A 21,494-nucleotide genomic window follows, 5' to 3' on the forward strand; every position below is an offset into this window, starting at 1 on the left:
GTTAGCAGGAGCCATGAGGAATCCTCTTCTGAAGGCCTCCTAAAATCTTATATAAGCAATACATGTGTGTATATTTTGGAAAAAACTAGTGATAAAAGTAATATTAAAAGTACTTGTAGTGGAGTACTTAAAAGTCATAGACAAATGCATTAGAACAGGATCAAGTGCTGATTGTGGAGGCCGATGTTCGGGCTGTGGTTCGATATGTGAGTCGGGGTGCCCAGGCTCAGTGAGGTGGGGTAAGGGTGAGGTCTGTGCTCCGAGGACCACAGCCGCTGCATACACCGTGTGTGTGAGAACGGCAGTGAGGGTAGGTTGTAAGTGCTACTGCCTTGGAAAAAGTGTGTAAGATACTGTGTATGTTAGATAGCTTGACTAAGCCAGTCCTCAGGGTATACATTTCATATGAACATTGCACACCATAAACCTATAGATTTGTACTTATAAAACTAATTATTAAAAAAATTTAGAAAGCATTCATAACCACACCATTTGGGGAGATGCATGTGTAGTCTTTCAGACTTTTTTCTACATATGCTTTTCATAATAGATTATAAAATAGCATTTTTTAAAAAAAAGTATTTATTTAATTTGTTATTATTTTTAAAGTTTTCTGTAGGACATGTATGCTCACCAGAGGGGGAGAGAGAGAGAGAAGAAAAGTGAGAAGGAAGGCTTCTCAGTCTAGCACTCAAATCGTGGTCGGCCTTGTGAGAGTCCAGTGCCTTAACCACCAGCTGGCTCCTAAATGGATTTTTTACATACGAAATAGGATTAGACTTCTATACACATTATTTTGTAACCTACCTTTTTCCCATAACATATAATAAATATAGCCTTTCTTATTTCACTTATTATATCATAAATGTTTTCCCATATCAGTTTTTAAAAATAACTATCAAAGTCCTCAGCATCTGGACTTAGCATTATTATGTTTAATTGTTTTTTTTTTTTTTTTTTTTTTAAGTTTTTGCCATAAGGCATGTGGGCTCACCAGAGACAGTGAGAGGGAAAGTGAGAAGTCATCCCCGACAGGGGATGGCCATGCCACAGTCCCCTCTTCATTCTCCTTCTGGGATTTTGGGCATATGCCTGGCATGAGTTTCAAACTGCCAGGTCGGGGACACACATGCACCTGGTGTGTTTTCAAGCTGCCAGGACCAGGACCGGCACCATGTCAGCCATGTGGGATCCAGCGGCCTTAACCTCCATGCCACCTGCTGGCCCCTATAGCTTTATTTAGAAAACAAATAAACAAACCCCAGAAAATATAGTGATTAGTGGGGTATTAAAAGTTTTGGGAGTGAGCACTCCGTATGCTCAGTAAGAAATCGAACAGCAGAGAAGGTGTCGGGAGTGCCTGGTGGTCTCTGCTGTCTCTGTCTGCCCATCCTCCCCAGAAGCGCTTCTGTTAGCAGTTTCTCGTGTACCCCTCCAAGGACCTCTGCCTACACAGATCTCTGCACACCTGCTGCTCCATCCCAGATGCCTCTGTGTCTTCCGTTTCTGTTAGCACCCCAGGTGGGACCCACCTCCATTACCTGTTTCCTAACAGATGCACGGCATCATATTTACATGTGTCTGCCACAGGTTAGACATGTGTGTTGTTCCCAGAACTATGAGAGCAGATATTCTTGTGTGCTTGGGTTCTCGGAGCACTTTGAGCAGCTTTGTAACCCAGGGGCATTCTGGTTTTCACTCTTGCTGGGTCAGGTGGAGTGCTCCTATCTGTAGTGAGGCCAGGGCTGCTGCTGGGGTTACTGTACCAACCCCCTGTCCCTCCAGGAGATGTCACCATCAGTGGGGGGTCCAGGACAGAGCTTCCTAGAAGTGGAGTTGTTAATTTAAAGGATGTATCAGTTTAAACTTCTGATAACATCATATTGTTTTCCAAAGGGATTCTGTCAGTTTGTATGCTAGCCAATAAATAGTGTAGGGAGATGCCCACTTTTTTCTTACTGTTTTCAGTGTTCTATGTTGTAAAACTTGTTTTTTTTTTATTTAATTTTATTCATTCATTTGTTTATTTTATTTTAACCAGAGAGAGATACAGAGAGAGAAATAGAGAGAGAGGGAGAAACTGAGAAAGCAAACCACGAGGTCCAGGACTTAAACTGTGGTCGGCCATATGGGCGTGTCCAGCGCCTTAACCACCATGCCACCTGCTGGTCCCTGTAAAACTTGCTTTTTTTTTTTTTTTTTAATTTGATGGAATTAAAGTTGTATGTTTTTGTTGCTCAATTTGCATTTCTTTATGAATGAAGTTTAGCATGTGTCCATATTTATTAGTCATCACAATTTTTTCTCCCACTTTAAAAAAATTTGCTATAGAGCTTGTGTATTTGCAGGGCGGGGAGGGGGAGGACGGGAGGGAAGGGGAGAGAGAGAGAGAGAGAGAGAGAGAGAGAAAGTGAGAAAACACCCTCCAGAGGGATGGCTATGCTGCAGTCCCTTTTCCTCCATTCTCCTCTCGGGATTGTGGATATGCATGCACACGTGCCTGGCGTGTTTTTAAGACACAGGGTCTGGCTCTCAAGCCATGCAGTCGGCCACATGCACACGCCTGTGTGTTAGCCGGCCGGCAATCCCGGGTGACACTGATGCTTCTCTCCCTCAGCTGTCCTCACAGGGCACCTCCAGCACCCCACTCCCACCCATTCCCGAGCCCCTTCTTCTGCAGCATGTGGGGGACCTCCGGGTCACCCCTTTGCCCCAACCTGCCTTACTGAACTGTGAGATGGATGGCTCAGCCCGCACCGCTGTGGCCACCTGCGGAAAAGCCTTCAGACTTGTGTGCATTCTCAGCCAGGGCTGGTAGCTGTGGTGTTCCTGCCCTAGCTGGGTCTCTTGCTCCAGGGGTTTCAAGTAAGTCCAGGGTGAATGGTTCCAGTTTACTTCCATGATAAGCCCGCCTGTTCTTCTGACCGAAGCTCGTAGCTAGTGCCCCAGTGACCAGGCAGACACAGCTCCAGGCAGAGTAGGGTGAGGGCTAGGGCTTAAGTTTTTAATATTTGGATATTAACTTACTATTAAAGTCACAATGATACTAAAGGTCCACTCAGAGAAGAGTCCGCCCCTCCTGTACCCTTCACCCGTGGTCTTCTTATCTTTCTGGTCCGTGCCGTTTGTTCTCTTTGTAATGGTAAGCGGGTATTTGTGTGTTCTTGTTTTACCTTTCTGGCTTCTTCTTATTGTGCGTTTTAGAGTTTTATGTAGTTAAAAGTAGCTTGTAGTTTTATATAGATTGCATTATATTCTAGATTGTTTCTGGTGAGGGTTAAACATGTTTCCAATCTCAAGTCTTCATGGAACATGGGCTGTCACAACGCGTGCAGTAATGTTTTGTTGCAGTTGACCCAGCACGCTATTTAAATTTCTTGGTAAGTGTTCTGGGATTTTTAATAATGCCACGTGGGCAGGTCTTTCATTTGTATACTCAGTTAGTTGCTTGCTTAATAGCAAACGTTGCCTTTTTGTGTATCGCTGTTGAGGTCTGCTATCCTGCCAGGTTCTCTGGCGTGTTTGAGGATGCAGCCTGCTCTGTGAACACTGCTCAGGGACGCTGAAGCCACAGGGAAGGGCTGGGTGTGCGTCATCAGGTCACTTTGCACGTGCAAGTGGGGCCAGTGCCGGGGCTGGTCCGGGCTGCCGGTAGGTTGTGGTGCCAAGACCCTGTTGGCTCACTTCACCCTCTCTTTCTCTGAAGGAAAAAACAAACTACATCAAGAAGAAAAGTGTTCAACCTGGCAGAACGGGTGAAGTAATGGCACCTGGAATGTATAACCTTCTCTGGGACTCACGGTGTTGAAATTGTCAGATCTCAGCCCCTTTGCCCCATTTTCGGAATGATTTTGAAGGAAGCCCTGTAGACATGATGTTCCTTCCCCACTGTGTACTGTAGGATCTGTCCGCTGAAGACAGACACATGCTCCCTCAGGGTCCCAAGCCAGGGAGCACATCTGGAGTCCAACACTGCACCGCAGCCCGGCTCAGTGGTCCCAGTTTCCAGAAGTGTTGGCAGAGTGGGCCGGGAACTCAGATCGGAGCGGAGGAGGCACCTTTCCAATGGCTCTTTGACCCTAGGAGGAGCATAAGCATGGCTGCTGAGAGATGGAGTGCAGGTGCAGGAAGAAGGGGTGGGCGTGGCCCGACTCTGGGCACAGGTGCAGGAAGAAGGGGTGGGCGTGGTCAGGCTGTGGGCACAGGTGCAGGAAGAAGGGGTGGGCGTGGTCAGAGGAGTGGGTGTGAAGTTGGCGAGACTCCACCCATGGAATCAGCCCAGGTCAGTTCAAACTGCACTTTAAATTCGCTGAAACTTCCTACCTGCCAAAGGAGACTATCACCTCGCCCTCTAGCTGATACTGATTTGGTCCCTGTAAAGGAGAGGTGGGGACGAAGCAGGAGCAACTCAATCTTGGAGGAGCGCCTCCATTGTAAACTGTTAGGTTCCTGTGACTGGAGCCTGCCTTCTCTGTTAACACTCCTATTGTCTTTAAACCCCACTTCTAGTTGCCTTAAGGTAAGGTCCAGCCACCTGACCTTGCCCTGAGCCATGAAGACCATTAGGATTCCATTGTGTTTAGGTAGGGATGGAACATACCCTTAGGGGTGATTAACCTGCTTACTCACTTGTTCTGCCTCTGGGATGTGCTTTTGCTTGCCTTTACATTGTAAAACCCTACCCCCTACCCTTTCAAGCCCACCACATCAACCCAGAAAAGTGTGATTTTTGCCTCTATAAGCACCCCTCACCTTGCATTCGGGGCTGCAGGGTTTTGAGAGACATGAGTCTCCCTATAATGCCGCTGGCTTAGTCAATAAGCTTCAATAAATTTGGCTATGTCTGGATGTCCTCTTAGTTCTCACTAACAGGCGCAGGTGCAGGAATAAGGGGTGGGCATGGTCAGAGGAGCGGATGCAGGTGCAGGAAGAAGGGGTGGGCATGGTCAGAGGAGTGGGGGCAGGTATGGGGAGGTGGGGTGGGCATGGTCAGAGGAGCGGGTGCAGGTGCAGGAAGAAGGGGTGGGCAAGGTCAGAGGAGCAGGTGCAGGTGTAGGAAGGGGTGGGCGAGGTCAGAGGAGCAGGTGCAGTTGTGGGGAGGTGGGGTGGGCTTGGTCAGAGCAGTGGGTGCAGGTGCAGGAAGAAGGGGTGGCGAGGTCAGAGGAGCAGGTGTAGGTGCAGGAAGAAGGGGTGGGTGAGGTCGGAGGAGTGGGTACAGGTGCAGGAAGGGGTGGGCATGGTCAGAGGAGCGGGTGCAGGTGCAGGAAGAAGGGGTGGCGAGGTCAGAGGAGCAGGTGCAGGTGTGGGGAGGTGGAGTGGGCGTGGTCAGAGGAGCGGGTGTAGGAAAGGGTGGGCATGGTTAGGAGTGGGTGCAGGTGCATGAAGAAGGGGTGGCGAGGTCATAGGAGTGGGTGCAGCTGTGGGGAGGTGGAGCAGAGCCCTCTGTTGCAGCAGCTGTCCTGCCTTGTCAGTCCACGCTTCCATAGTGTCTCAGTAAGTCATTAAGGTCGTCCAGGCAAACACCAGGCTTTTGTTCATGAGGTCCTTAGATGGAAGCCATCCAGTGCTCTAATAGCAGTAGAGCGCTTGCAAAGCTCTCGCCGTTGCTCCCTTCTGCACGCGGTTTGCACGCTGACTTTGGAAGTCCTGTTGCACCTGGTTTTCACTTGGCCTTAGCTTGTGAAGCATGGCGGCTGTGGAGTCTCAGCTGCACAGAGGTGTATGTGGCAGAATGGGCTGGTTTCTGTCGGTGTTGTGCAGGGGGCAGGTCTCCTGATTCCCTGGGAAGCAGTTGCTGTCCCTTGGCTCCTTGGGAGCTTGACACACGGTGCCCCGGGTCACAGCCTGGGACTGAGGCCCTCTATCCTCGTTTTACTCTCGAGCTGGAAATGTGCGCTCTCCGTACGGAAAACATGGGCAGCCTGCTCGGGCGAGTGGGAGTGGGCCGGGGTCGAGCGCCGGGGTGTTGAGTGCTGAGAACTGCCGTGAGGCTGTCTGTGGGCGTGGGGCTCGCTCTCCGCTGCCCGTCTGGTGCGCAAGTGGAGATGTCGGCCTCCATGTTGGGGTTTGTCACAGAAGTGTGGCATGGAAGAGCCTGGAGCCAGGGAGCACAGTGCTAGTGAGAATGTTTGAACAGTGACCCAGTGGCCTGGCCTAGAAGGGGACTTGGTGTGTCTGCGCTGCAACCCTCTGGGAGGGGATGGCAGTGTCGGCTGAGGAAGTGCATGCACACTCCTGGAGCGCAGGGTGACGGCAGGGCAACGGCGCGAGTGCGCTGGGCCGGGGTCCCGCTGTGTCTGTGCACATGGCCCTTCATGTGTGCCTTTGGAACTTCCACGGCTTCCTGCATGTTGGGCAGAGAAATCGCAGTCCCATGTGGCCTCCAGGGTGCTGAACTTTGGTATGTTATTTCCAGAATCTTCCCTTCCTTATGGTGTCTGTACCACAAGCTTTGCCAGATGCTTTTGCGATGGCTCTCCCCCGTGGGCGCTCAGGCCTGGCGGTCACACTGACTCGGCCTGTGTCGTGGCTGTGCTGCCCTGCGGTGCTGAGCCCTCCGGAGGCCCTCACGTGCTGCTGGAGGAGCCCCCTAGCGGTGGGGCAGGCAGTGGGGCTGCCGCCCGTGTAGCCCGTCCCCCCGGCACTTTAAATTCGCTGAAACTTCCTACCTGCCAAAGGAGACTATCACCTCGCCCTCTAGCTGATACTGATTTGGTCCCTGTAAAGGAGAGGTGGGGACGAAGCAGGAGCAACTCAATCTTGGAGGAGCGCCTCCATTGTAAACTGTTAGGTTCCTGTGACTGGAGCCTGCCTTCTCTGTTAACACTCCTATTGTCTTTAAACCCCACTTCTAGTTGCCTTAAGGTAAGGTCCAGCCACCTGACCTTGCCCTGAGCCATGAAGACCATTAGGATTCCATTGTGTTTAGGTAGGGATGGAACATACCCTTAGGGGTGATTAACCTGCTTACTCACTTGTTCTGCCTCTGGGATGTGCTTTTGCTTGCCTTTACATTGTAAAACCCTACCCCCTACCCTTTCAAGCCCACCACATCAACCCAGAAAAGTGTGATTTTTGCCTCTATAAGCACCCCTCACCTTGCATTCGGGGCTGCAGGGTTTTGAGAGACATGAGTCTCCCTATAATGCCGCTGGCTTAGTCAATAAGCTTCAATAAATTTGGCTATGTCTGGATGTCCTCTTAGTTCTCACTAACAGGCGCAGGTGCAGGAATAAGGGGTGGGCATGGTCAGAGGAGCGGATGCAGGTGCAGGAAGAAGGGGTGGGCATGGTCAGAGGAGTGGGGGCAGGTATGGGGAGGTGGGGTGGGCATGGTCAGAGGAGCGGGTGCAGGTGCAGGAAGAAGGGGTGGGCAAGGTCAGAGGAGCAGGTGCAGGTGTAGGAAGGGGTGGGCGAGGTCAGAGGAGCAGGTGCAGTTGTGGGGAGGTGGGGTGGGCTTGGTCAGAGCAGTGGGTGCAGGTGCAGGAAGAAGGGGTGGCGAGGTCAGAGGAGCAGGTGTAGGTGCAGGAAGAAGGGGTGGGTGAGGTCGGAGGAGTGGGTACAGGTGCAGGAAGGGGTGGGCATGGTCAGAGGAGCGGGTGCAGGTGCAGGAAGAAGGGGTGGCGAGGTCAGAGGAGCAGGTGCAGGTGTGGGGAGGTGGAGTGGGCGTGGTCAGAGGAGCGGGTGTAGGAAAGGGTGGGCATGGTTAGGAGTGGGTGCAGGTGCATGAAGAAGGGGTGGCGAGGTCATAGGAGTGGGTGCAGCTGTGGGGAGGTGGAGCAGAGCCCTCTGTTGCAGCAGCTGTCCTGCCTTGTCAGTCCACGCTTCCATAGTGTCTCAGTAAGTCATTAAGGTCGTCCAGGCAAACACCAGGCTTTTGTTCATGAGGTCCTTAGATGGAAGCCATCCAGTGCTCTAATAGCAGTAGAGCGCTTGCAAAGCTCTCGCCGTTGCTCCCTTCTGCACGCGGTTTGCACGCTGACTTTGGAAGTCCTGTTGCACCTGGTTTTCACTTGGCCTTAGCTTGTGAAGCATGGCGGCTGTGGAGTCTCAGCTGCACAGAGGTGTATGTGGCAGAATGGGCTGGTTTCTGTCGGTGTTGTGCAGGGGGCAGGTCTCCTGATTCCCTGGGAAGCAGTTGCTGTCCCTTGGCTCCTTGGGAGCTTGACACACGGTGCCCCGGGTCACAGCCTGGGACTGAGGCCCTCTATCCTCGTTTTACTCTCGAGCTGGAAATGTGCGCTCTCCGTACGGAAAACATGGGCAGCCTGCTCGGGCGAGTGGGAGTGGGCCGGGGTCGAGCGCCGGGGTGTTGAGTGCTGAGAACTGCCGTGAGGCTGTCTGTGGGCGTGGGGCTCGCTCTCCGCTGCCCGTCTGGTGCGCAAGTGGAGATGTCGGCCTCCATGTTGGGGTTTGTCACAGAAGTGTGGCATGGAAGAGCCTGGAGCCAGGGAGCACAGTGCTAGTGAGAATGTTTGAACAGTGACCCAGTGGCCTGGCCTAGAAGGGGACTTGGTGTGTCTGCGCTGCAACCCTCTGGGAGGGGATGGCAGTGTCGGCTGAGGAAGTGCATGCACACTCCTGGAGCGCAGGGTGACGGCAGGGCAACGGCGCGAGTGCGCTGGGCCGGGGTCCCGCTGTGTCTGTGCACATGGCCCTTCATGTGTGCCTTTGGAACTTCCACGGCTTCCTGCATGTTGGGCAGAGAAATCGCAGTCCCATGTGGCCTCCAGGGTGCTGAACTTTGGTATGTTATTTCCAGAATCTTCCCTTCCTTATGGTGTCTGTACCACAAGCTTTGCCAGATGCTTTTGCGATGGCTCTCCCCCGTGGGCGCTCAGGCCTGGCGGTCACACTGACTCGGCCTGTGTCGTGGCTGTGCTGCCCTGCGGTGCTGAGCCCTCCGGAGGCCCTCACGTGCTGCTGGAGGAGCCCCCTAGCGGTGGGGCAGGCAGTGGGGCTGCCGCCCGTGTAGCCTGTCCCCCTGGATGTGCCACTCGGTTGTGGTTTTGAGTGCCCCAGCATTCGTAGTGCCCCTTTTCTCTCTTCCTGGAGTTTGCCATAGGGCATGTGCACGTGCCAGAGAGAGACAGAGAAGGTAAGAAATCACCCCCATGGGGAATGGCCACACTGCAGTCGCTCCTTCTGGGATCACACACGTGTGCCTGGCGTGATCTCCACGCTCCTAGGTTCAGGACTCCAACCATGGTCAGCCATGTGGAAGTCCAACACCTTAGCCACCATGCCACCTGCTGGACCTCCATCCCTGTGTCTTCTGGAAGGCCCTGAGGCAGGGGTGCGGCCTGAGTCGGGTGGCTTCCTGTCTCCTCCGGGCCAGCTCCTCCTCTTCTGCTCCCAGTGGGCTGCTGCCCAACGACCTACCCACCCGTCTGGTAGGAGGAAGGGCTGCCACAGTCTTGTGACCCCCGGGCTGGTGCTGCCTACTGGCTGCCCCATGTTGTCACCCGGCCTTGTGACCTTGCCGGACAGAGCAGGTAGCTCGGGGTCTCCCACGAGGCTCTGCTGTGCTGCTCGGGCCCAGAGGCTGGAGATGGGGCTGGCTCCTCTTGTTTTCTGTTGTTACAGTGCGTTAGCTCGGGCTCCGTTCCTTACCCTCCTCTCACCAGCAGTCTGCAGTCACGGGCTGCAAGTGGACCCTTTCAGAACCACCAAAAGGAGTTCTCCAGACGCAATGAAACGGAGATGAGGAGGCGTAGGCTTCCAGGCGCGAAGAGAGTGGTGTGGTGGCTCCGTGTCACCATGCAGGGCGTTCAGTGTGGCGGCTCCGCGTCATCGTGGAGGGCGTTCAGTGTGGCGGCTCCGCGTCACCGTGGAGGGCGTTCAGTGTGGCGGCTCCGCGTCACCGTGGAGGGCGTTCAGTGTGGCGGCTCTGCGTCACCGTGGAAGAGTGGCTCGGATCGGCAGTGAGATCACGGCAGAGAACCCTTGTCATGCGGGGGTTCATGCGGTCAGGCGAAGGCCCGGCTAGAGCCAGGCCAGTCCCTGCAGGCCCCCTCCAGGCTGCCTGACTTGGCTCGCACTCCAGCACTGACCCACAGCAGCCTGCAGAGCTGTGGTCCCTAAGAAGGACAGACAGTTGTTGAAATGATGACTTCTTAGACTTTCACTGTTTAGTCCCAGGATGCCCAGGAGAGCCTCAGGAAGAGCCTCGGGAAGTGGCTGGGTAGAGAGCGCAGCCATAGGCTGTCTTCTTGGCCTGGTTCAGGCAGCGGGATCCCATGTGGCTGATAGCACAGTTCAAGTCCTGGACCCAGTGGCTTTGTGTGCCCAAAGCCTGAAAAGGAGGAGAGATGGAGGGGAAGGGATGGCACCCCTGGGCGGTGCTTTCTCCTCTCCTTTCCTGTTTAGCATACAAGTACACATGCCTGCTAGGAAAAGGGAAAGAAAGCAGAGACTCTGAAGCCGGCTGCTGCTGCTCCCATGAGAGACGGAGACGTGGGCGGGGGCCAGGCCGTGGTGTGGCAGGTGCGGTGACTACGTGGGCAAGGCCCTGGGCTCATGGCCGAGGTCTCCCTGCACACCTGGGGCTTGTGCCATTATCTGGGCTGGGTGAGGGTGGGACTGATCGCGCCTGAAGACCTGCTCGGGGGTGCTCGGCCCTTCTGTCGAGGAGATGAGAAGATAGAAAGCAGGCGTTCTGGGTGCTGGGGGTGCAGTACTGGGACCTTGGCAATAGGACCCGTGAGCCCTGGAACCATCTCACGGTGGGTTGGAGGGTAAAAGTTCCACTTGAAATAGGTTGCGTGTGTCTGTGGAAAGTATACCTCGGAGAAACCGGCTTAAACTCCGGAACCTCGTGTAACTACATCTTATGTATTACTTATGAACCTCAGTCAGCTGTGGTGTTTAAGATGCTCCACTTCTGAGGTTTTACTTTTCCAACACTGTAAACTAATCTTTCCTTACTGCCGTACCTCGGTGAATAGTCCGTCATCTGTACTGGTTACTAATTACTCTCAAGATAAATCTCAAACCGGAGGCACAAACTGGAAGAATTCCTGCCGCCTTAAGTCACTCCGTGAGTTTTTCCCAACTACTGAGGCTCACTTTAAGTTCAGCTTCCCTCAAGTGGTGATGGCACAGGATGTTTGGAGAAGTAGGAGCTGGACACAAGCGCCCTCTCGCGCACACGCACGTTCACACCTTCCTTAACTTGTGCGTGCTACTCAGAGTTACGTCGAAATCATTACTGGATTACTTAAAATATTCCACTTCTCTTCATCTGTTTTTGCCCTAAGTAGTACCAGTTAGCAACCTCATTTTAATGATGTTTGCAAGACGAGTATGCCCAGTAATTAGAACGTCTGATAGACAGTTATGTATTTGATTATTGGTAGATTATGTTTATCATCTCCCTGTTTGGGAGGGAGGGTCACCTAAGTGACCGTACTGTGGCGCTCTGATGCATGACCTATCTGAAGCTTGCACTGAGCAGCCTTGTCCCTCCCCTTGCTCTGAGCCCCTCCACTCAACGCACAGAAAAAACAGCCCGTGTGCGAGCTCATCTTCGTACTGGGCCTTAAGGTCCCGTGTGTGCTTCCCGTGCTCCCGTCGTGGTCATTCTGCCTGCCTTCACCTGCCCCAGGGCCACTTTTTGCAGCCCGCGGTCTCTGCAAAGCACAGAAGGAAAGACGCAGTCTCTCCGTTAATGCTTTACCAAAGCCGTCTCACCGCAAGGTCGCCTGTTAAACTATTGTTGGGTTCGGATTCTTGTCTGACGCTGTCGTGTTGGAATCCTGCTTCTCTGTCTCACAGAGCAGATGGATCGAGTGCCAGCCACCACCAGCCAACTCGAGACAGTCCACTTTGCTCAATTGTACGGCTCTCTCGTCTCTTCCCAGTGTTCGTTTCCTCCAATAAGGACATGGCTTTTATATAATTAAATTTTGATGTAACGAAACCCTTCTTGAGAGGTGGAAAGGACATGTGGTCAGGAACGTGGGCTGCTTGTCGACCATGTCCAGGCCAGTCCTTCTGGGGCCAGTGGTTTGGAGATGCCGGCTCTGCTCACTGCTGCGTTTGCTCCCCAGAACCTCATCTGCTCGGAGTGTGGGGATGAGTTTACTCTGCAGAGCCAGCTGGCCATCCACATGGAGGAGCACCGTCAGGAGCTGGCGGGTCCCCGCACCCACACGTGTAAGGCCTGCCGGAAGGAGTTTGAGACCTCTGCGGAGCTGAAGGAGCACACGAAGACGCACTATAAAATTAGGTATGTCTCGTCCTTGACTCGGTGAGGGAAACCTGTTTCATACACTAAAAGTTGGCCTCTTCGCTGTACTCAATTAAAAATATTTGTTGCTGGGGCTGGCAGGTGGTTGAAGTGCTGGACTCCTACATGGCCAAACGTAGTTGACTCCTGGACCTGGCAGCTTGCTTGCTCACTTTTCCTTTCTCTCTCTCTCTGGTCAAATGAAAAATAAATAAATAAAATGAATAGTTATTTTAAAAAAATGAATGGTGCTTTAGAAACAAGGACACAGACAGACAGTGGAACCAAAGCTATTTGATGTCAGAAAGTCTGTTTGAACAGCTCAGGTCATGTCTGCGGTAGGGAAGGTGGGTGTGAGGCTCATGCCTCGCGTCAGGCTGTGGAGGAGCTTTTGGCTGGTGCTATCGTGCTAAAATCAGACCAAGACACTGCTGGTGCCTTTGTATGGGAAGTAACAGACACAATGTGTTTTCACGGGGATAATTAGCACCTCTTTTTTGTTTGTTATAGGGCGCATCCTCTTGCCAGAGACAGGGGTGGGGGAGTGAGAGATCATAAGTGGGACTGGCCACGCTGCAGTCCCTTCTCCACTCTTCTCGGGACTTTGAGCATGCACACACACGCACACATGCCTGGCATGATTTTGAAGCCTCCAGGTCCGGGACTGAAACTGCAGTCGGCCATGTGGGACCCAGCACCGTAACCTCTTTGCCGCCTGCGGGCCCAGTTAGTTCTGTTGCCAACGAAGCAGTTTATCTGTGGTCCCTAACTGTTGAGAGCCTGATGCAGCCCCAGCAGGCCGGGCTCCTGCCCACATACTCCGGCGAGAGAACCTCGGTTGGAGACACCCAGTTGTGCTGTGTGGTTCGACAGCGTGGAGGTCAGTAATCAGAGATTTAAACCCTAATGGTCCGGCTTTAGAGCTCGGACCCTAACGGAAGTATTTGCATGTATAAATGCATCTCTTTGTAGGCACAGTTAACATGCACTTCTAAATCATCTTGTACCTACTCCTGATTATAGATCCTTAGAGATCCATCACCTTTCTGCTTTTCTATAAAATGCAGTGGAGTGTTTCCCTGGCCTGTGCTTCGGGTAGGTAATGGTGACAGTCGCACATTCCTGGGCCCGTTTCTCTAGGACACTGTAAAGGCGCGGCCAGTGACTGCTTTAGCCTCATGTATCAGCATATCAGCGTGGCTTGCCATCCGCCTAACGCAGTGTCCAGGCACCGTGTACTTTGTAACCAGAAGCCCCACGCAGTTACCTAAGAAGCTTAGAAATGGCTGGCGGCTCAGGGCCAGCAGTGGCATCATGGTTAAGGGCACTGGACTCCCACATGGCTGACTGTGGTTTGACTCCTGGACCTGGTGGCTTGCTTTCGCTTTCCCTCTTTCTCTCTCTCTCACTCTGTCCCTCTCTGGTCAAATTGAAGTCAATCAATCAACCAAGTGAAATTAAGAAAAAAAGAACTTGTGGGGCAGCTCCAGCCCTCCCATTCATTTAGCTTATCGTCGACCATTGGGGGAGCCACCTAATACTTTGTGCCCATAATTTTCTTAAAGGCCCAGAATGTTACTCATGTTTGCTGTACACACGATTTTCATTTCATGCAGTTTTGACACTGGTGTCCTCGGTGTTTCTTTGAAGGTTCAGACGGATGGTTGCAGATGTGTAGGTGGTCATTAGGCGCACACACAGGCCTGGATCCCAGGCTTCCTGGACTAGGGGACGAAGTAGAGAACGAGGCCAACCCCTGAGGGGCTGCCATCTAGCAGGACAGCAATGCGGGTTAGCCGTGTGACAGCAGGGAGGGCCCGTCAGGCGTGGCGGGTTTGAGCGCTGACCACACTCATGAGGTGATGGGAGTGGAGAGGCAAGTCCTGAGGGGTGGCCTCTGTGTTGGCTGTCAGGAGCCCCAGGGTTCTAGAGAAAGGGAGGCTGGAGGAGTAGCATGGGGAACACCTCCGTAAGAGTCATGCCTGGGCCTGTGCCCCCTCAGCCACCACAGGAGCAGCCATCACAGGAAGGGCTTTGTCCCAGAGAGACTTTGTGCAGCCATCTGCTACCCAGGGCCATGCGTAGCCAGTGTCATTGGGCCCGCAGGATGGTCTCTGGCTGGCAGGTCGCCTGTGCATGCTGTGCCCCTCCCCCCATTGCAGGGTTTTGACCAAGTTCTTTTTCGATCAGAAATGGAAAAACAAATGGTATGGTACTGAACACACAGAATGAATACATGTGTGTACCCGAATATAATTGATCGATCATTAAAGCAGGTTGTCATGACCAGTCAGCCAGCCGTTCTGTAGGACTTCTGTTGTGAAGGTGTGACACAAGGGTGAAGACTTACCGCTGTTTCCCGTGCTGTACTCCAGGGTGTCCAGTACGAGGTCTTACAACCGGAACATTGACAGAAGTGGATTCACATACTCGTGTCCACACTGCGGAAAGACATTTCAAAAGCCAAGTCAGTTAACGCGGCATATTAGGATACACACAGGTACGGAGGGCATTCGCTTTTTTGCTAATGTGGCTTGAAGAAAGGAAAATGTGCGTGGCGTTAGCTCGACCTGGATTCTGGTCCTGGCTCCTCTGTAGCTTGCTGTGCGATCTTGGTGAAGTCACCTAATCTCTCCGTGGTTTCATTTCCTCACTTGAAAACGCGGGTTTCTGCATCTGTCAGTAGTTGCCATAGATTATAAATGGAAGGGACCAGCAGTTGGCATAATGGCTATGTCGCTGGACTCCCATGTAGTCGACCACAGTTTGAGTCCCGGACCCGGTGGCTTAAACTCACGCTGGGCGCGTGTGCGTGCGTGCCCAAGATCCCGAGAGGAGAATGGAGGAGAAGGGGTTGTAGCGTGGCCATCTCCCCTGGGGGGTGATTTCTCGCTTTCTGTCTCTGTCTCTCTGTCTTTCTGGCGAGCGCACGCGCCCGATAGCAAAACCCTCTTAACAAAATGATAGATGGAAAACACGGATAGTGTCCAGAGAAGAGTGCTGCTGTGTGGTGGCTGTCCGTAGTCGGGAGCCAGTGCTGCCATCACCGTACTCCATGTATTTATCCGCTCACTGAGCTCATAAACGCCGAGTGGATTATGGGTGCGCTGTTACCCTGGGCGGGTCAAGTCCGAGCGGCGAGCACTGGGCCTTCTCATTCTGTCCTGTCTGCTTCGTTAACGGGGCTGTGAAACACTAAGGCAATAACAACTTCGTTTTCCACGCCTGATCTTATTCCCTGTTGGTTTTGCCTGGATGCCTGGATGTGCAGCACTGGCCGTTGCACAAAAGCAGACCTTCCCCGGGCAGGGCAGAGGAGGCGTCCCAGTGGGAGTGAGCTCGCTGTGCCCGTGTCTCCGTCTGCGCTTCCAGTATGTCCCCTTTAGTGACAAAGCACGAATGTGCACAGCTGTTCGTTGTCGTTGGCCACCGGCTCCAGCTGCGTCGTGCCGCTCCCCCCTTTCCAGTGTTTCAGTGAACTGTCTGCACGGAGGTGTCGCAGAGCCACTGAGACGGTCTCGAAGTCCGCCTCCGTGGCAGTGCGACATGGGGTTCAGGCAGCCGGTCCTCATTAGCACAGGGTGAGAGAAAGCCTCTTTACGAATATGATACAGCATGAAGCTCTAGTCCATTTTTTCCCTGAAGTTTGAATCAACGACAATACAGTTTAAAACACGGCACTTCCTTTACCCTTACTGGAGCACGTAAAGCGAGAGGCAGAGGGCCTGGTCCCGCACCCTGCTCAGGTACCACCTGCCTCCAGCGGTGTGGCATTCGGCGCTTCGCGTCATTTCCCAGGCACACGCCAGCACGCAGGCCGTCAGCCTACCCTCACTCCAGAGGTGGGAGGCGTGAGCTGACACGACCTCCGCGTGAGCGAAGCTGTGGGTGGCCCTTTCAGCGGTCCTCGTTGCCGTCTTGGCTGGCCCTGAGCTGGCAGTGGTGCTGGGAACAGCCGTCCGCTGCCCAGGGCCACACATAGCTAGCGTGATTGGGCTGGCGGGGTGGGCTCTGGGGCTGGCGGGTCGCCCGTGCATGCTGTGCCCTCCCTCCAAGGCTGTTCCCAAGCCTGCTGTTGGCTTGTGCTGGGCCAGGCCTGCGATGGCTGTCCCACAGCGAAGGTGGTGATGGCCCTGCCAGACCGCACCTCCACTGCACGGCCCACCAGGGCCCCTCTGGAAAAGGCTGAGGTGTCCTGCCACCTAAGAAAGAGAAAGGGTGTCTACACACCAGGCCCGAGCAGGACCCCCACCGCTGCCCCCGGGCCCTGCACCCTGCACTGCAGTGGTAGGGAGGGTTGCTTTCCGGTCATTGCACCTCATCCCCTGTGAGCCCTGCGGAGAGAAGCTGGGGACTGGCAGCGTTACTCACTCGGCTGCGTTTCATCTCAGGAAGGGGCTTCAGCAGGGCAAGGACTCAGGCTAGCCTTGCCGCCGACTTTCACCCTGACCCGATTTTGTCTTTCACTCATCCTCTGTCCGGCAGTTCCTGTCGGCATGAGTGTGCGCAGCTCTGATCTAGGTACTGCAGCACAGGGGGTACGGGGCGGGCAGAGCCTGCACTTCTGTCCTGGTCAGGAATGGTGAGAACAGGTAACACCTAAAAGGTCAAGTTCCGATTAGTCGTCTGGAGACAGCTAGAGCAGGGAGGGGGCTAGGGATTATAATCCACGAGGCTGCTGGACTGCCATCGCTGGGAAGGAGACTTGGAGCAAGGCCGTGAAGGACCCAGGAGACAAGCCATGTGGTGCTGGGGAGCTGCTGTAGGCAGAGACCTTCCGAGGCCCAGACGTGCAGGCCTGGAGGGGAGCAGGAAAACCTTGAGGAACCAGATGGGAAGCCCCACTGACCTTGCTGGAGTCTGGACAACTCGGCCTGTGCTCTGCGTGCCATGCGGTCCCTGGAGGGCTTCAAGCAGATGGGGACTTGCGCTGACTCCTGACTTTAAGAAGCCCCCTAATCTGTGTGGTGGGCAGGCAGCTCACCCCAAGAGCCTGGCGGGGTTAAGTCTGGTGAGGAGGCGGCTACAGGATTTGGGCTGGGTGGCACCCTGGGGTGGGTGCTGCTCTGGTGCATTTTGAAGGGAGCTGGTGGGAGGGCTGAGGGCTCTAGCCACCCTGGAAGGTCTGGTGGAGATGCCCAGAGGGAGCTCAGCAGGGGTCACCTGGAGACCCACGTGACAGGTGTGTGAGAGTCCGGCATGCTGAACTGAGGTGGAGTCTGGCCTTGGGTGATGTGGATGTTTCCCTTTCTAATCCGTAACTTGCCCGCAGCACATGGAACCCCACTTGATCATTTTCCTCTCTCTGCAGGTGAAAGACCGTTTAAGTGCAGCGAGTGTGGAAAAGCTTTCAACCAGAAGGGGGCACTGCAGACACACATGGTCAAGCACACAGGGGAGAAGCCTCACGCCTGTGCCTTTTGTCCCGCTGCCTTTTCTCAGAAGGGGAACCTGCAGTCGCACGTGCAGAGGGTTCACTCCGAGGTGCGGGGCGCGGCGGGATGCGGCATGTCTGCCAGTCACTGAGCCAGCCGGGAGCCTGGCCATTTACAACATGGTGAACAGAAGCAGGTCCAGGAATGGGCTGTCCAGGACCCTGGCTAATTGCACGTGGGAGAAATCTAGTGCCTTTTTGTCTTTTTGCCAGTAGAATTAGGGCTTTGATGAGTGAACATTTGAAAATAACCTGACACCTTCGTTAGTTACGATGGCTGAGTCTGAGTGTCTTCTATCCTGTAGCAAACTTGGAACACGAGACACCGTGAAGTAGGAAAGTGAAGGGCAGGGACTGCGGCTGAGAAGGGCAGCGCTTCTCTTACAGCGAGCTCGCTTCAGTCACGCGTGGCTCCAGGGCGGGCACACCCACGTGCTCCTCAGACAGTTCTGGGCTCGTCGGGTCCCACCTCTGTGCCGCGTGTGACTCAGCTGAAACAGCACGCACGTGTCCCTTGTCATTTCCCATGCTGCCTTTTCTATCCCCGGGAGTACTTCCTGCTGCTTTGAAAAAACCCTTTACGAGAGCAAGATAGGGAGGGGCAGATGCACAGATACACACACACCAAGGTAGGCATTTTGGACGAGAAGTGTCGCTGTGTCCCCGTCCCTGCCCCAGCCTCCCAGTCTGTGTGGCTAGGCCCTCTGCAAGTATTTCTGTTAAGCTGATATGAGCATGGTAACTGTCAAGATTCGGTGTTTTACTTATGGTCTAAGTGTAGTACATAAGGAAATAATTATAACAGCACAGATTCTTTTATGATAGGTCCGTCTATTTCTGTGAAACTATCTTGCAGAATTAAAACTATCTTTTTTTTTTTCTTTTTTGGGTTTTTACCATAGGGTGCATATGTCTCGCTGGAGAGAGGCAGAGACAAAGAGAGGGAAAGTGAGAAGTCACTCCGGGGGCGCTGGCCACACTGCAGTCCCTCCTCTCCCATTCTCAGGATTTTGGGTGCCATGCATGCACATGCACCTGGTGTAATTTTCAAACGACTGCATCTGGGACTTGTACTGTGGTTGGCCAGGTGGGAATCCAGTGCCTTAATCGTCGTGCCACCTGCTGGCCCCGAAACTGTCATGCTCTTAGACTCAAATACAGAGATGTGTGCACACGAAGCTCTGCCCTGCCACGGGCCGCACGGAGGACAGGAAGAGTAGGCTGGGCGGTGCCGCGGGTGTGCGGCGGCTGGGCCTCCCCGTCCATGTGCACTGTGATGCGAGCACCACACTGCTACGCCTGACTGCACGTCTCTCAGCGTGTCCTTGCGTCACGTGACACGTGGCTGTATGTGTGAAAAGTGAACTGTAGTTAGTACGCTTTTACCCAAACTTATAGAGAGGAATAGTTGTCTTTGATCTTAGATAAGCAGGATAAGATGCAAAACACAGCTTTATGAAAGTCTCATATTGTCTCAGACCCATCAGAGACATGGTCAGAAGGGCATGTGAACGCTAGTGAGGCCCTGTGTGTGACGGGGGTTCCTTTAGGTCTCAAAGAGTTGCTCCAGGTTGTGGGCGGCATTCTGTGAGGGTGATGGTTGGGAGCAGCACGTCATGAGGGGCACGCAGGTCCCTCTCCAATGGCCCTGGAGAGACTTGTCACTGCTCCTGAGCTCAGAAACCCCCTTTGGGAGCCAGGGACTTACCTATAGGTGCTGACAGACACTGGGACCTGTACTGGGGTAGACTACTCTGAAAACTGGTTAGCAAATACCATTGAATTCTGCAAGAGAGCCAAACCTTCCCGGGGCTCTTCCCGAGGCACCAGAGGTAGAACGAGTCTTACTCAGGCTGGGAGGGCCACGCCTTCTTAGCCTTTGCAATAATGCTAACAGCCAGCGTGGGTTCGAGTACTCTGTGAGAGTGTCGTAGATGTGTCTGTGTCCCTAGGCCTTACTCATTTTACTGCTCTCCCTGCCCTGTCTCTGTATCATAGTTTTAGAAATTAGTTATGGGTATGGAGTATAAATGTATATGATGAGAAATTTACATATTGTAAGACTATTCTTCTTAACCTGTTTAGCCTCTGAAAACTTATTTAGAATAATATTTATTTCTGTCCCGCCTTTATTATTCAACACTGTATTTAACCAGTTAAGAAAGTGAAAATAGGGCCAGCTGGTGGTTTGATGGCCATGGTGTCTGGAACCACATGGCTAACTATGAGGTTCGAGACTCAGATCCAGCATTTTGTACAGCATCTTGGGAGCTCGTACATGTATGCCCCAAATCCCAAGAGGTGAATGGAGGAGAAAGGATTGTGGCATGGCCATCCCCCCGAGGGGTGATTTCTTGCTTTCTGTCTGTCTCTCTGGTGAGCACATGCACCTAGAGCAAAAATCTCTCTCTCTTAAAAAAAAAAATACTAGAATTTCACTTGATCTCACAGTGGCAATACTGATTGAAGAGTTGGGCCATTGATTCTAGAGCTCTCTAATTAAAAATAAATTGATGTGGAGGGGTTAAATTATTTCTGCCATATTAAACAGAATGGTAAATGATTTGCCATAATTAAATACTTTAATCTAGTAATTAACTGTAAAACATTGCTTGTGCTTTTTTATCTTTAGGTCAAGAATGGGCCCACCTATAACTGTACAGAGTGCAGCTGTGTCTTTAAAAGCCTTGGCAGCCTCAACACTCACATTAGCAAGATGCACATGGGCGGGCCTCAGAACCCAGCAGGCCCCCAAGAGACGGCACATGTTCTCACGGTAAGTGGCCATGTGCTCACAGGAGGGTTTTCTATCTCACTAAAGTCTGTCCTTTGTTTTTGGAGATTGTTTTGCTATAGGGTATGTGCGCTGGCCAGAAAGAGCAAGACAGAGACAGAAACTGAGAAATCACCCCTGGGGGGATGACCACACCACAATCCCTTCTCCTCCGTTCTCCTCTCGGGATCTTGGGCACGCACATGCGCCTGGAGTGAGTTTAAGCCACTGGGTCCAGGTCTCGAACCACGATTGACTACGTGGGAGTCCAGCAACATAGCCATTACGCCATCTGCTGGTCCCACTAAAGTCTGTCCTTTAACTGCAATCTTTGAATTTAAATTTTTAGTGACCAAAAGACACTATGGAAATTTTCTACAAGATAAAGTACTTTTTTTTTTTTTTTTTTTTTTTATAGTGAATCAAAGTCTCAAATGTTAGAGTAATATCGTGATTTATGGACTGCCATACAAGCCTGAAAAATAAGATTTAATCATTAATTTATGAAGGGATACTTTCTGCAGTCCATGTTATTGCTGAATATTGAATACTCCTTATCTTTACCGTATAATTTAGGAATTATAATCTATAGGTAGTGTAATATTTCACCTGTTTTAATGTGACAGTGATTAATTTTTTTCCAGGTCTTTGGACTTTTGGAAACTAAATAATATTTTCTTGTACATGTCCTAACAATTGTATGATTTGGGCCAGCAGGTGGCGTAGTGGTTAAGGTGCTGGATCCCTACTTATTAACTGCCATATGAGTCCTGGACTCAGTGGCTTGAAAATCGCTGGTGTTGTGTGTGTGGGTGCCCAAAATTCTTTTCTTTTTTTTCTTTTTTTTTTTTTTAACTTTAAAATTTTATTTATTTATTTATTTATTTTAATTTTTATTTTCTACATTAATTCACTATACACCATCACAACACACCAATGAATTTTCCATCCAAAATACACTGTGCATTGTTTCAATCAAGCACATCAACATACATGTTCTCAGCAAGTAATTTTCCAATTCTTACATCCTGCATACCTTGCCCTTTGTCTTGCCATCCC

At 52.4% G+C, this 21,494-nt stretch overlaps 1 protein-coding gene across 3 annotated transcripts in view; it reads left to right on the forward strand.

Moving 5' to 3' along the window:
- Positions 1-21,494, forward strand: part of ZNF236 (zinc finger protein 236) — a 116,433-nt gene that overhangs the window by 10,987 nt on the left and 83,952 nt on the right. For all 3 annotated transcript variants that reach the window (XR_003547448.1, XR_003547449.1, XM_014583160.2), the window contains exons 3-6: positions 12,050-12,228; positions 14,604-14,728; positions 17,540-17,712; positions 20,295-20,438. Coding sequence is in view for 1 of the 3 variants with exons in the window: in XM_014583160.2 (XP_014438646.1) it covers positions 12,050-12,228; positions 14,604-14,728; positions 17,540-17,712; positions 20,295-20,438 (621 nt within the window). In the remaining 2 variants the exon portion in view is untranslated. The remainder of the gene's footprint in view (positions 1-12,049; positions 12,229-14,603; positions 14,729-17,539; positions 17,713-20,294; positions 20,439-21,494) is intronic.

The sequence above is a fragment of the Tupaia chinensis genome, unplaced genomic scaffold, assembly GCF_000334495.1.
Source record: "Tupaia chinensis unplaced genomic scaffold, TupChi_1.0 Scaffold144119_1, whole genome shotgun sequence".
NCBI lineage: Eukaryota > Metazoa > Chordata > Mammalia > Scandentia > Tupaiidae > Tupaia > Tupaia belangeri.